We start from the raw sequence: 16416 nt of genomic DNA, 5'->3' as shown, positions 1-16416 counted from the left end.
CTAATAATTCCAAATTATGTTTTCAGGGATAACACGTCTACAAGTAAGGAATTTCGCCCCCTTAGAATTAGTGCTGCTGGGTTGTGGTCTGCATTGATAGTGGAAGTCAATCCTACTTCTCCAATACACAAGAAAGATATCCGAGTACGTATTTTTTTAATGGGAATATGATTTCTATATGACTAATATTTAATAAATTTTATATTCCCTATATCTTCATATATGCCTATGAAGATGTTAGGAAAAAAATAATTTTTTGTATTGCAAACAAAAAAACATTTTTCTAACCTAATTAAGAATTCTTCTTCAACATAGAAGATTAAAATTAGTCTTATCCATTTAATATGACCATTTATTCTTAATTTCATCCAGATAGTCTTCCCTTGGTTTTCCATATTCATGTACTGAAATACAGAAGTGCATTAATTCTATCTAGGTAATAAATGTCTAACTTAGCTGTTCGTCCTCTTCTCTTCAATCGTGATCAAAATGAAGAACTTGTGTTGTTTCCTTTAATAAATTATATATGTGTTAGTTATATTGTATATCTATATGTACGTATTCCGTAGTACCATATTTCGAATTATTACAATCCTGTTACTGCTTTTAAAACCTAAATTTTGCACAGTTTAAACATCTGTGAGTATTTGTCCGTATATTTGGGTGGGTCGAAAAAAGTGAATTTTCGAATAACGAAATTTAATAATACGGTAAAGATGCGTATTCGCATGCTAATTATGGAAAATATCTTTTAAAAATCCTATATTTATTTTCAGTTCCCCCCAATAGTCCTGAAGTTTGAAACCAAAAACATCAATTATTGCTTTAACTCTCAAATTCTAGTGATAGTTTGTTTTCCGACTTCTAATAGCATGATGTTACTTTATTTTATCTGCTTATTATTGATAAAAATTTTCTAAAATTACAGTGGTAGATTTAAAGTTTACGCATATGGCCTAAAATTAGTGAATTTCAGTTCAAAATTGTATTTTATAATAGCCTATTACAATCAGATGTACTTTTGTTTTAAACTATATACATGCACAAGGTCACTTGTACTATTTTGTTCTAGAGAGTGATGTTGTATATTCAACTTTGATATGAAGTCATTATCTTACAGTTTTTTGCCCATTTCGCAAAATTATTTTTGCTAGAATAACCTACATCAGCGTTTCCCAACCGGTGTGCCGTGAATCGGCCGCTGGTGTGCCGCGAGGAATCGAAACAAAATTATTAATTTTATAAAAACCAAATTGCAAAACGTACGGAAAAATGTATATTTGTATTTCACATTACTGAGAAACTCTACTATGAACCTACAATTTTAAGTTTTATTCCGGGTTACTATTCTGTACATTTCTAATGTTGAAAAATGTATTTGTTATCATTGTTATGACCATTATTTCTTCTTTATTGTTGCAGACTATTTCGTAACTTGAAAATTTAAAATATCATTCAGTCCTTTCGACAAATTATCTACATTTGTGTTTTAACCCTATATTGCGCAATTTATTAATTGTTTCGAGAAAAATATTTAGATGTTTTTTCTTACTGTATTCGCGTATCTAAACCAAACTAATAATAAATTTTGACTTTCACATTTACCATATGACGTCAGTAGAACTGTGTATTTGAATTAACATTGCGCAATTATGAACCTTATTTGTTTAATTTTTCATTGATATCCAATACAGAATTTTTTAGACGTTACAGACTTGCTTTACATCTAGTATTGCGCAGATTTTCATAACATGCTTTAGTAAACAATATGTATTCTAAGGTATGCTGAAACATAGTATGCTTAATCTGAAATTAGTAACATATCTTTCATGGATCACACTTATTATGTATAGAATGACAGTAAACAATTTTTCTTTGAAGTGAAACACAATGCCGTAAGACATGTTATTAGCAACTTGGCGAATTCTATAGGATGAACTCCAATACAATCTTGTCCTTGGTATGCGAAAATGGACATGAATATTACGGTTCCTAAATATTTCTAATTCTAACTTAGTTAGTTCCAAAGGTTTATTGGGGTCCTTCTGGTTAGAATATAAAATGCTTTCACGAACGATTAAATCCAGAATATCAGCACTAAAAACATTTGGAAATATTCAATTGGAGATCTGATTTCATTTAGAGAAGACAAATTCGATTTCTATTGTGGTGACTGAAGAGGTGGATAATTTCTTGTTATTCTTTTCCATTCGGGCTGACGACTGGCAGCAGTTGTAGCCTGACTGGAATTGGCATTTACTGTTTCATCTGAAGAAAGAAAAAAAAGCAAACGATTCTTTTAATTTACTAATTTAAAAGTATCTATTTCAATGAAATCAATGTAAAATACTGGAGTACAATAGTTTTGAACATATCTTCTGATCCATTTGAAGTTTCAGATTTAGGATGCCATTCTTCATCGTCTGAATCTAGAACTCCTAACTCTATCGCTTACCTGGAGCTGCTATCCTCACTGTCGTAAGGAGGTATATATGGCTGAACGAGTCGTTTTTCCGAAATATATTCTTGCTCACCTGTTAAAGTAATATAAGCTTTTACAGTCTTCAAGAATCTTTATCGGCAATAAATCGGTAAATAATACTAAAGAGTAACAGAAAGTAAAGAGAGAGAAAGAGTAACTGAGGTTTTCAAAATAACAAACTCGAAAAAATAGAGAAAGATGTCTGAAATGACGTTGTTACGTTTAGTATTTTTTTCGTGTTCAATTTCATATTATTTTTATTCATAAGTTGGTAACACTGAAAGCATACACTGCACGCAACAATGCTTTCCATGAGCCAATAAAAATTCCAACAAAATTCAAAGAAAAGAAGGTAAGAAACCAACCTTTCAAACTTTCCATTAGGCCTATCGAAGAAATGTTTGATTCTTAGTAAAAGAGGTTCGTAGTTGCACAATGTTAATCAGAATATACAAACATATTTCGAACGATCAAATACAAAACGAAATTAGTGCGATAACTTACAAGTACTTAAAATAAACAACAGACACATACCTTCTAGAAAAATATTTTTTCAAAGAAAAATTTCCTTGTTTTCGACTCCTCTTGCTTCAAAAATAAACAAAGCAATGCATTTCACCCACGCTGTATCCGCCCTCGCAACAGAAACTGCTGGAAAACCTCTCCTTCCGAAAGAGATGCAATTATGAGTGTTCATAACAGATGGCACGGCATAAAGGAAACCATCTGAAACAGAAGTGGCACCATCTACGGTATGACTTTCAAAGTATCACACTCAACATGGTTTGTTAATTTGGATTAACACTGCGCAATATAGGGTTAAAAGTAAAAGAGATTTGTTTGTTCGTTCGTTATTTAGTGATCTTCCTTCTTAGTAAAAGTTTGGATACAGTTTTCAAAAAGAAAGCGTATTTTTAAAATCCTGAGTCCAATATTTCATTGCAATTGTTTTTTATTTTTAAATTAGAGTGAAAAATGAGCATAATGATTTACCACGGGGAAAACTCAGTGATAGAGCTTTCTTCTCTGTGAGAAGAAGATCAATAATCACAGAAAAAATACCACTGTGTTTTACATTTACAAATAACATCTATAAGTGTGCCGCGAGAATCCAAGTAATACCCGTAGTGTGCCGCAAGTTGAAAAAGCTTGGGAAACGCTGACCTAGATCTTATCATATATAGATGGTTACAATTCTAACTTCATCCACAACCTATCCAATAATTAAGGGCATCTATATTTTTTCATCATTATCAGCCAAGCGCGTCATCTTCGAATCGAATTTCCGGTCAAATTTAGGCACTAAAGATTGCAATGTTGCTCTAGTATAGTCATCTCTCATCTTGTCTGCACACATTTTCAGCGGATTCTGTCACAAGTTTAACGCATTCTTGCAATATCTTAGTGTGAGATGGTAAGTTTATAAATTCAAAACTCAGGAAGAGTTTTATTTTGCATAAATGATATATTTTCTGTTTTCAAGGTTTTTCATGATCGGAGTGGATAACAGCTTACATTTTGTCCATTTAATTAGCTCAATTTAGTCTTTAGCATCAAAATGTATTGAAAGAGTCATAAAAATTTTACCAGATTTCCCTATTCGTCTGTTGATTCCTACCTTCCAGCACCTATTTTCCTGTAAAGAAGCCCTCATACATTCATTTTTTCAATATTTTCCTCTTTAGTAGCATGCGATTACACAACTTTTTCTCACTACTAGAATTCGGTATTCGAAAATCCACTTTTTTGACTCAACGTAGTGTACATAAATTATCTATATCGCTTAGTGAAAAAAAACACAGTAAATGTATATATACACACAAGCCTTGTCCCTCCCAGTCAGAGTATATAAGTTCTACAAGTAGTTAACATTGAAATGTGGACCCCTTATTTTATTAAGTTAGTCAACATTCGGCATTAGGTAGCATGACTATTGATACTCTGAGCTCCTTCTTGGCTAAGAAATTAACGTACGCTCCTTTGGCATGGGAAACCCGAGTTCGATTCCTTGAATTGATAAGTACGAGTTGTTTTAAGATACTCATACTTATCAATTCAATGGAATCACCTGGAGTTGAAAACACGTTAAACATCTTTGGTTGGTAACGACTAGGCGGTGGTTGCAGCACCCGGCTGTTAACGATGGTATGTTTGAACATGTGTAGCATCTGAGTAGCAGTAGAATCGGCAGTATGCAGGAACTGAGTACACGGCGAAAGTGTAAAATGGGCGAATTGTGTGATTTTCAAACAGGACAATTGTTATCGCATGCTGTGTCCAAGATGATGATGACCTATGGCAAGGGCACATCGGGAGAGATAACCCTAGTCACACGTCCCGCCGAGCATTAAAGCAAATTGTCATACAGAACCATCATGCAACAGCGGTGCAAGCGACGGAGGAATTCAAGCAGTACCTCACACAGTCTGTGTTGACAATTAATCCATTGTGAGTTACATGACATGGACATACGGAGTTTAGTTGCATGGCCGAAATCGTTATTTTAAACCAAAGGGCGTGTTTATGTGTGACGGGCGCTCGAAGAACCCAAAAGTGAAACATGGTGGGGTCTCTATGACGCTGTGAGCAGCAATATTTTGTTTTTTTAGTGGATCCTATCTGAGGATTACCGGTCCCGTCAACATCCGTGTTTATGTAATCATTTAAGACGACCATTCGTATCCTATTGTCCAAATGTTGTTTCCGGGCAATAAGACCGCATTCCACGATGATAAAGCGCTCATTCACACACTTTGAGCTGTTGCGGCGTAATTTAAGGAATAACGTGATGAGCTTGAATACCACCCCGGGCCTGTCCAATACTCTGATTGAATGTAATCGAACATATGTGGCCAGTTTTGGAGACGTGAATCCAGCCTAGATTTCAGTCTCTATATCCTCTCTCACGGAACTGAGTGATGCATCGCGCACGGAAGGTGTAATATTTTACTTGCTACTATTCACGACCTCTATGTCTCCATTCAACGTCGCAATCAGAGGTATTCTGATTATGAAAGATGGTCTAACGTTATATTAATTTGGCAAGTTTCACTTTTTTCAGGCATTTCAATTAAACAGATACTAACTGTATCAATTTCTCCTTTTTGGCTGGAAAAGGCTTTTTGAACTAAATTTGAGTCAAGAAATTTTGAACAAATTTGATTCACTCTTCTTTAGGTGTGTGTTGAGTCTTAATACTTATTTGTTAGCAAGAGTCTTGGAAGTAGTTTTATTTCCGATGTTGACATATATTTCTCACATCGATTAGTAGGAAGTAGAGTCCAATCTACCAGAGGAAATTGCATGGATAATGTTCAAACTAGAACGATCAAAATTTTCCGGCATCCGAATTCCGGAATTCGGATTCCGGAAATTTCACTTTCCGGATTTCGGAAAATTCCAGAATTCGGAAAAATTAAGACGCCGGAAAAATAACCGGAATTCGGAAAAATCCAGAATTCAGAAAATTCCGGAATGTTTCCCAATTCCGAAATTTTCCGAAATCTGGAATTTTTCTTAAGTTCGGATTTTTTTTATTTTACTTTCCGGATTCCGGAAAGTTAAAATTCCGGAATTGGCCATCCCTAGTTCAACCATGTTTAACTTACAGTGTATTTTACCTTATGTACTTTTTTGTATTTGTTTAATTAAACATGCTTTTAAGTCAACACTTATTTTACCGAATAACTATATTTTGATCTTTTCCCTTCTTTTTAGTCAAGTACTCTGTAAATTATGTATCTATTTTACTTGAACTTTTAACAACATATTTGTTGTTGTTAGGTGACCATTCATCACCCGGATGATTATCCTAATATTATGTCTGGCTACTACTTTCGTGCTGGTTTCAAAGTCTACATGAAAGTTGACGCAACTGACACATACAGTGGGGAGGCTGTAAAGAGCCTAAGTATGTCTCAAAGGAAATGCCTGTTTCCAGATGAACAAACTCATTATCTGGGAGCAGAATATAGTCGTGAGAATTGCTTAATGGAATGTCGTATGCATACGGCTGAAAAATTTTGTGGTTGTGCTCCGTACTTTTATCCAATTAAAGGTAGGTATGGTCTGAAGATATATATGTTAAGATACCCACAGTTCTTCAAGTTTATAATATAAATCTCTGAAACCAGCTATAGTTATAGCGACTGGTATCGTATTAAGTAGTACATTGTTTCATATCAACGCTTCCGCATAGCCAAAAGGATAGAATGCTTAGATTAGGTGGGCGTGGTCCTGCGTTTGATTTGAATGGCAACTCCACCAATATCAAAATGTTTAGGTAATGTTAGCAAATTGTATCACATATGGGGTATTCAAAGCATAAGGGAATCATGTCAAATTACCGAAGTTGACGCTTAAGTATATTGGAAATTTGACACTGTTCTTTACATTATAAGAATTGTTTACAATACCTGGATATGAATTTATTAAGCTCTGAAAAGAGTTTCAGATAAAGATCTTTAAGTTGAAACATGCTCAAAATGAATGAAAGTCGACTGGATTTCCTTGAGCACTGAATACGCGATATTGTAGTCAATGGAAGGGAGTGATAGTCCTAATGTGTTAATGTCCAAACGCCAAATGCACTTAAAAACACAGGTAATAATAAAATAAAAAAACTTCCTACGTTGTGCCAATAAACTTTATCTTTACCATACAAACTTCATGTTCCACAAGTATTTCACATTGAGACTTGGATGGTTATCATATTCTGTTGATCTCATTGTTGAACCAATATCTTTTGGCATTAAATAGCAATATTTAGTACCCTCTTATTAATTAGTGATGAGTCAAATACAGTGGAGTCGCGGTAATCAGAACAGGCCCGGGAGAAAAATGTTATTTATTTATTTATTTATTTTTGTGGTGAAAATACACAGTTTTAGGAAATCAATAACTATAAGGATGAAAATTGGTGCGTGTTTTTGCAGAAAACAAAGTAAACTTTCGTTAAATACAGTTTTTTCTTTAATACCTGTATTTAGGCCTTAAGCCACATTGCGGCTTAAGTACATAGCGGCACATACTATACGCTATGTATTACAACACGATAGACCGTTTCATCCGCGATTTTACTGTTATTCAGGCTCTTCCGAACAGGGTTCGGTCCCAATTAGTTCGGATTAGCGAGACTCCACTGTAATTACCAATAATGATTTACCGGCTTAATTGACTGAAATTTAATGTCCCTTTTCTTCACCGAAGTTATATGAAACTTAACCTACTGTTCAAAGTGGAATCCCAACCACTTCCGAGTTTGTGTCCGAAGCAAATACCCTAATCGGGAATCAAATTTGGAACCATGCCATTCGTTAAAATATAGGCACGCGTTAGCCTTCGACTATGAATAGGGCATCGACTAATGTTACTTGGTCTTCAAACAACTTTTCTAAATGCTTGCATGCTATACCCGTATACGTGCTGCACTCTTTTCTGAAGGAACTTTCCAAGGTAAGCTTAGGATGTGGGCATGGCGTATGCTTTTTTAACTTCCGGTAACTTATTGATCTTTATTTATATAAGTACTCATATACCTTATACTTGCAAAATAAACCACTTGACGTAAATCACATAGAGATATTTTACATAGCCTACCTGTACATACCCCCACAAAATTATAAGATGTGTATAAGAATAAAATAGAATACTCAAATTAGTAAAATAAGATCAATTGAATTGCACTGTCAGTCGCTGGATTTCTATTAGCTCCTACGTACTGATCAATCTCCATTCTGAAATGCTCACATTATTTCATCTTTCAGTTCTCTATCAGGCTCCATAATGCTGTTAAAATCAATTATTAAAGAAATTGTTCAGAGGAATTCGTGTAAAATATGTATGTAATAAATTATAACTTCACTACGAATACTCATGTATTTATTGAATTATCATGTGGTGTATATTATAAAAAGTTGACCTACGTAGATTGGTAAAAAAAACTACCTTTATTATAGATTTATGTTAAACTCATATATATATATATATATATATATATATATATATATATATATATATATATATATATATATATATATATATATATATATATAGTGGCGTATTTACGATTTTGTTTCGGGGAGGGCTCTGCTAACTTTCGGGGGGGGGGCTTTGCCTGAAAATGTGAAAATTCTGCAAGGTATTTCATATACTTTACTATGGTAAGTAAGATTTCGGGGGGGGGGGGGGCTTAAGCCCGGAAGCCCCCTAAATACGCCACTGTATATATATATATATATATATATATATATATATATATATATAGGGTGAGCATAAAGTCTTGCCATGATTACAAAAATTTATTACAGAAGAACCGTTTGATATAATAATCTAAATATTGGTCAGTTACATAGGTTAGTATTACAAGTTTTTTTAAGATCACTTACGTTAGACCACTTCAACGTGTGGCCCCTTGGTAGCTCGGAGAATGTCTAAGCGATATTCCAGTTCCCACCAGGTGTTTTGTAACATGTCTTCTGTCAGAGTACCTACAACCAGGGCCGGCGAGAGGGGAGGGCAGGAGGGGCCATAGCCCTGGGGCCCATGGCCCCAAAGGGGGCCCGACGGCCGAGGATAAAGAATTACTAAATGTATATTCTTGCTCAGTTCGCTTCCAATAAGTGCGCTCTTTGGGTAACAATTTTTGTGTACTGTGGTCTTGCAAAGAAATGACAGGTGACCAGATCTAAGAACAAGCAGCTGCACTAGTCTCTGTACGTCTGATGAGAATCTTGGATAGAAGATCGAAACGTCACGTGTAAATGTGTTTTTATATTAAATAAGTGCAGTCTTGTTCAGCAGTGTGTTTATTTTTCAGACAATTACTATTAATATCACATTATTAATCACACTATAGTTAATAAATTTCTCCTACAGACAATTACTATTAATATCACATTATTAATCACACTATAGTTAATTTGAGCAATATTTCATTGAAATAACTAAATGAGGCCTAATGTCTCATGTCTCTAGTTAAGGAAGACTAACTGCATAGCTTACTTCTATATAATTATTTATAGCAATAATTTGTGCAAAGATATTCATATAGTACATGGTAGGTTGGATGGTTGAGAACATTCACTTTCTCAACTTTTATTAACTATTTAATACGTTCTTTTTGTATTTCCTTCACACATTAGTTTGTTTTGAGCATTTGATTGAGCATTGGAGGAGAACTTTTGCTATTACAAATAGATAAGTTACTTTTTTCTGTAATTTGATACCATTGTATTAAATATATTATTTTTTTTATTCATTTTAGTTTTGAAGCTTTCAAAAATCTTAGAACCAACAAGTATAGGGTCTAAACAAAATCATAAATAGTGAATTAATGAGTTTTTTTTTTTCAGCGAACAGTGAACATAGGCTAGGTTCAGAATTCTTATTAATCTCTTATTTGGAGATATAGCAATAATGTTTACCATGTAAATTAAACGCATTAATGGTCTAATAAAGAGCTCAAAATAAGCCTTAATGTTCATTTTAGTTTACCTCCGTCCAAAGTGGTAAGAACGAAAAAGTTATAAGGGAACATGCAAGGGGCCAGGGATTGCTCAGCCCCGGGGCCCGCGACCGCTCTTACCGGCCCTGCCTACAACTGCTTGTATCCTAGTCTTCAGTTTCTCGACGTCAGCAATAGGTGTGGCATAGACTCTGTCCTTGATATAGCCCCATTAAAAAAAAAAAAAGTCCAATGGAGTAATGTCTGTGGCGGGGAGAGCGTGATACCACAGCACGCATTGCGCTTTCCCCTGGTTCGATGCCATTTTACCAACTAACCCGAGCGCGCCAAGTAACGTACTGCGTCACTCTTGGGTAGCACTAGTGCCACCTATTGGTCTTAAAAAAACTTGGAGTGCTAACCTATGTAACGGACCAGAATTTACATTATTCTGTCCAATGGTTATTCCGTAATAATTTTTTATAATCAGGGGCAGGACTTTATGCTCACGATATGTTGAACTCACGTTATATTATGCTCACGTTGAAAAAGTTTCACTGTATATTGTTTTCTTCTGTAGGAACACGAAGAGAATGCAATGTTACAGGAATGATATGTCTTGCAGAGCAAGAAGGTAAACATATTAATGTATAATTATCGATCACTGTTTAACATAATATAAAGTAGAACAAAAAAATATGAGTGTATGAAAAATCTTCAATCCAATTTAGCACTTGCCATACGTTAAAAATGATTCAAATGGTGATTCGAGGCTATTGATTCTGTTGAACTCCAGCTTTACCTAGGTTAATACTCATGATACTAATCATACTTCACAATGGTCGAGACAACATATTAACAATTCTCTCTTGTATGTTTATCTCCCTTTAAACAAATCCTACATCTGCATACTCATATGACATACTTATTTGGACCGCTTGGATGTCAAGTGGCCTAACTCCAAAATTGAAATTTTCCATAAGTGAAATATGAAATACAGTCTCTTACGAACAATTCATCTTTCTGTTATGTTGACAACCAAAACCATAACAGTGTAGTTTATGATTTTATAATTCACCGTTTGCAAAAATATTAATAAAAAAATAATAAAAATAACCATCTATAAAAGCGAATGAAAGCGTTAGTCCATTTTGTTTTTCATATTTTATAGTTTGGCCATTTAGCATCCAAGTAGTTCATTTTATAATTTGTTCGGGAAAAATATAATATCCTAAATTTACGATGTCAGATTTGGATATATGGAACAAGAATTTGTTTTTAACACACGTATACGTTATTTCATAGCATTTGTTATTAGTTATTTGTTATTATTAGACAAAGAAAATCGCATAATCTATGTTTTATTTTAATATTCATTGAAACAATATAAAAACAGCACAAGTAACTCCAGAAACAAATAAGACACTTGAAGTTCGAGAATACTTAACTCTTTTGAGATGGAATACTTGATTCAATATACCAAGTTTTCATTTTAAGTGAAGTTCAACTTTAGATAGATTGCTACTAAATTGTCAGCAACTTAATACGAGACAAATCTTTCTCTACTACTGAACTCTTTGAAGCGTTTTTTTTTTTTTTTTCAAAATGTAGCTGAAATGCTTCATTTCTGGGTAAACTTATTTAACTCAAGCATATCTACTTAATTCTTGGATTTACTCAGGCAATCTTATCACTGCAAAACACACATACACATATGGAAAATGAGAAGAAACAGGAAAACCTTTTTCGTTTCATCTTATTTACAGTGTAGAGAATTTAGGAAAAGAACCACCAGATCGACAGTGATATTGAGGGTTTATAACAGTGATATGTATCTATGTGTAAAAATCTATAGGCTACGTTTACGCGTAAACAATACGTAGACAATGTAAACAACGTAGACTATGTAATGTATAAAGACAACACTAATATATCTACGCGTAATACTGTATTCCGATTTCAACTTTTCAACAATCCAAACGTAGGGTCTGCTGTAGATAAAGCGGTGAAGTTTTGTGGGAGCGATGGCTGACTGATACATAATTTTGTTTGACAACTCAAATAGTTTATTCAGTGCAGAAAGAAATGCAGTGCTACCAGAAGCTACTATACTGTGATATAAAAACATGTTAAAGTGTTTGCAAGCCAGTATGTTTTTGTGTGTATGCACTATTTGCAGCAGAACACCATGAAAAGATAATTAATTTCACACCAAACCCTGTCTAGCACGTCTGGCATAACAGTGGCAATTGCGTAGTTGAGTCTTGCTTTCAGGTGGTTCACATGACCAACTTTAACACTGTACAAAATATCTTTCATGTACATGGTAATCTAACTTCTTCCCAAACTATTTTCCAACCATTCCATTGATTTTAGTTTTTTCTGCCTTATTTCTTCCTAACATTTTGTCGTACACTCTTGATTTTTCTCCCCATGGAAACTTGTTTTTTTCTTTTAACTTTCATAGTGACTGCATTTCTTCCCGATACAGTGCAATGTAGCCAATTATTTCATTGTTAATTCACTTATATTTATTATTTCTCCTGTATTCTACAAAGCGCAAAATCTATGTATTTGAGGCTTAGTTAATTGATACCTTCGATTGATACACTTGTTCATTTCGATTTAGTTTCTATTCATTACTTACATGCACGTTAAGTTCTCAATTGAAAGTTAGTTCTAAAAATTGGTGAGTAGAGTATAATTTATATCGACCTACTATTATATTTTGCTTATGTTACATGCTGTAAATTGGTGGTTTTGTATTAGAGTATTATAAAACTAGACTCAATTATATCTAAAAGAGTAGAAAATACTCGTAATAATGAATGAACATAGCTGGTATACATTTTCTTTGTTGTAGGAATTACACATTCTGTAAAATTGGGTGGCTTAGTTGCCAACTTCGACGGCTTAAACTGCAGTCGCTGTCCGCCAGTGTGTTCAACTACATTTTACAGTGTTGACAGCACAATCTTACCAGCGTAAGTTACAAATGTTAACGATGCGTTTCTTTCTTTTTACAGTTAAAAATTGGAATAGCTACAGCTACACTCAGGGCCACAGCTAAGATCTTATAACTCCTAGTAAATTTCTGGTACTTCCTATTTCATGATTTGGGTACACAGTTCTCACAGTATATAATCCTATTTGTAATTTTAATAGTTTAATTTACACCTATTAAGATTGTTCTTAAGGTTAAAATATAATCTGAAATTTCAAGTACTAATTGTTTTATCAACGTACAATTTTCCCTTTGTTATTACTACATGCAAAAGACTAATAATTTATCTTTTCTTCTTAATGGTTTGGAACGTGATTTAAAACATAATTCATAATACTGCAAGGCTATCCAAGAACAAATACATGTTACATTTGAAAAATATGAACTTATTTATCTTTATAATTCTACCTGGTTTCCAAAACTGCTCCTGTGGCACATGTCCTGTCTGTTTTTCCCCTAATTGCGACCCTGATTAGTCACATAGTGTTTATTGGTTGGTTTGAAGTTGAGCGCCCCTTTTCAGCTCTGATTCCATGTGAGACGTGGACCTGAAACTTATTGTGGGATTCGGAACACATCAGCTCCCACCGAAATCAATGAAGCGTACCAACAACGCACCATTCACATTTAAGGACCATAATATTAACTCAAAAGAAAGAAAAAAGTTTCATTTTTCAGATTACCTCAAATAACACAACTTAAAACATATTTCAAAAATTTTCTAAAAGGACTTGGTATATAACAAGCTTTAAACGATATACAATTACCTTGTAAGTAACTACAAGCTACGCTGAATCCGAAATATAATAATTTTGCAGCACTGTAAAATTCGTGATATTACAGTAAAGAGTGAACATCTAATTATTTAAAAGGAATTATGTTTTTCTCTTGTTAGTCGAATTTCAACAGGCTTATCCTCATATCGCACGTGACTTCTTTTTGCGGTGTTTATAGCATATAGGGTTATATTAACATTTGTTCAGTATACATGGTTCAATGTGTACAAGTAGTACAGCAAAGATTCAAATAAACGGCTATCTTAAATCTCCCGTCGATATTAATTGGTATGCAAGAAGTCTTCCTGTTATTTATAAGATTATATAGACTTATTATAGAGTGTTTTACCACGAAAACGAGTGACACTCCACTAACTCCAGTTAGATGACTTTCAGGTATTCAATATTCAAACTTTTGCAAATGATGTAACTTTAGTAATAACGACATAATTATGTCCAAGAATGTTTACAGAAATACCAATTGGAGTTAGTGTTAATTATATAAAATTAAAGATTGTTTTAAGCTGTAACTGCCAACCAGGATTCTTTTCCATGAGCTGATTCTTATTTTCTTCCTGATGTATTAAAATCTTAATGATGCATTTCTCCTGTGATGCAACTCAAAACTGCGCAATAATATGGAATCCAATCACACAGCAAATTCGGATCATAACTTAAGAATTGAACTTATTACAGAAAATTTGGTTTCTCAATACATATATTAAAGTAAAAATTTGGTGTATAACAAATATACTCCTTACCAGAACTGTACGTGAAAAAACTGGATTCCCCATGTGAATATTTCCTATGTGCCAACATGTGTTTCAGAATTAGTAACATCGCTTTACATGTTTCATATTATGTAAGTGGATTAAATTTAGTGAATATTAAAAGAAAATGTCAAGCACTTTATGAGAAAAACCTACCGATGTTACATGCATAAAACATTCCATAGTATCTGTGTTCCACTTTTGGATGAAAAATTTACTTCTGAAAATCAACTCCTCATACTTTTTCACGACATGATCTCAGAATATGCTCATATTTCTAGTCAGTAGTGGGGTTACAGTGATATTCGAGATGATTTGAGCGATTTATCATCCAAACAACTCTGTTCTCTATTAGTAGAATACGTTAATGCAATGATCAGCTCCTTAGTGTATCCAAAATTCCTACAATAGAGTTTGCATAATGTATAGAAGAACTGTAATTCTGAATGTCTCACTGTAGATATAAAAAAGTTCATGACAAATGAGACTATTTTCGATCAATCTTGTCATGTAAGAGGAGTGTTTATTATATGATACACTTAATAATTTACTATATCGAATAGCAACATGCACTTCAGCCAAGTCAATTGGGGACTTCTTTTGCCATATGCTGGGACTTATTTGTCGCCAACCATCATCTGCTTTTTCTCCCACTATCTTACGATTTTCTGAATACTACGGGTATCCGCATGCTAACTAAATGCGTTTAATTGATTGGTTGGACATTTAATATGCTATATGTTACAATGTATTAGAACAATATCCCAATTGTATTTCCTTGGTTTTGACAAAAGCAACAATTATAGTTGTTTTAAGCAATTTATGAAAATAAACATAGATAACATAAATAAACATAATTTTTAAAAACGAATTTGCTTCTCAATAATAACTCAATACGTAATATAATTTGAAGTGAAATACTTACTTTCATTTGCATAAAATCCTGGGTTCAATTCCTTGTCATAACCTTAAAATTTTTCTGTTCCACCTCAAACAACTTAAACCATAGGTCCACGTCTGTCAAAGTCTCATTCTGAAAAAGTATACTAATTTCAATCAACCAGCCAATCGTTCCCTATAATAGTTTTCAAGCTGCTACAGAACCCTTACGAAAATATTTTGGTGTAACACTTCTCATTAAGATTATATATGACTTTATGGTTAATATGTGCTTAATTCTTCTTCTTTTCTAGACCCGAAATATCGAATAAAGTAAATGTTAAAGTATTCTTTAAAGATCTTGATATTGTAAGATACAGAACTACGGCAGTGTTTGACTGGTTGGACCTTTTAGGTAAGTAAAACTTTTCGATGATTTCTTTTCTGATGTACTGTGCCACAAAGTTTATATATCATGGGGCTAATACTAAGAGATTATTACCGGCAGCATAAGTCATGAACATATTCAGGAATTGACTTGTGAAAATTCTCGTAAATTTATATTATACTATATGTTTATTTTATTTCACAATGTTAATTTGCCATTCATTATATTCAATGTTATTGTGTATTACAATTATTTTTACAAGCTGGAGATAATCATCAATACGGTGGGTGATATGGACAATCACAAGATATAGGCGAACATTATATTTATCTGCTTCTCGATAAATGATTACCTTTCAATGAGGTAGAGGAAAATAATAGTAACGATATCTATAATCAATAATTTGAAGATACATCATATACAGTATTATTTCGTAAGCAAATATGCATCCTTTAATTTTTGTTAGTATGTATTTACTGTTGTTAGTTAATGTAGCGCAAATACAGTAAATATTAATACTGAGGAACCAATAAAGAATGAGATTAACTGTGTTTGAGGGAAAGATGAAAATTTGATTGAAATTTTGAGAGTATGTCAATTCTGGTGTTATGATGTCAAACTCCATAGAAATATTTAAGAAAAGAGACAATGAATTGAGCATTCATTGGATACA

The 16416-nt window shown here is 33.4% G+C and overlaps 1 protein-coding gene across 1 annotated transcript in view; it reads left to right on the top strand.

The window, feature by feature from the left end:
- LOC145667446 (pickpocket protein 19-like) overlaps positions 1–16416 on the top strand; it is a 29348-nt gene that overhangs the window by 12464 nt on the left and 468 nt on the right. Inside the window, exons 3-7 of the mRNA XM_081734929.1 lie at positions 27–144; positions 6266–6539; positions 10507–10560; positions 12790–12910; positions 15670–15770. Of these exons, the coding sequence (XP_081591055.1) occupies positions 27–144; positions 6266–6539; positions 10507–10560; positions 12790–12910; positions 15670–15770 (668 nt within the window). The remainder of the gene's footprint in view (positions 1–26; positions 145–6265; positions 6540–10506; positions 10561–12789; positions 12911–15669; positions 15771–16416) is intronic.

Source organism: Thermobia domestica, chromosome 1, assembly GCF_964235325.1.
Source record: "Thermobia domestica chromosome 1, izTheDome1.hap1.1, whole genome shotgun sequence".
Classification (NCBI taxonomy): Eukaryota; Metazoa; Arthropoda; class Insecta; order Zygentoma; family Lepismatidae; genus Thermobia; species Thermobia domestica.
The sequence above is the reverse complement of the archived record's forward strand: the minus strand, read 5'-3'. Positions and strand labels throughout refer to the sequence as shown.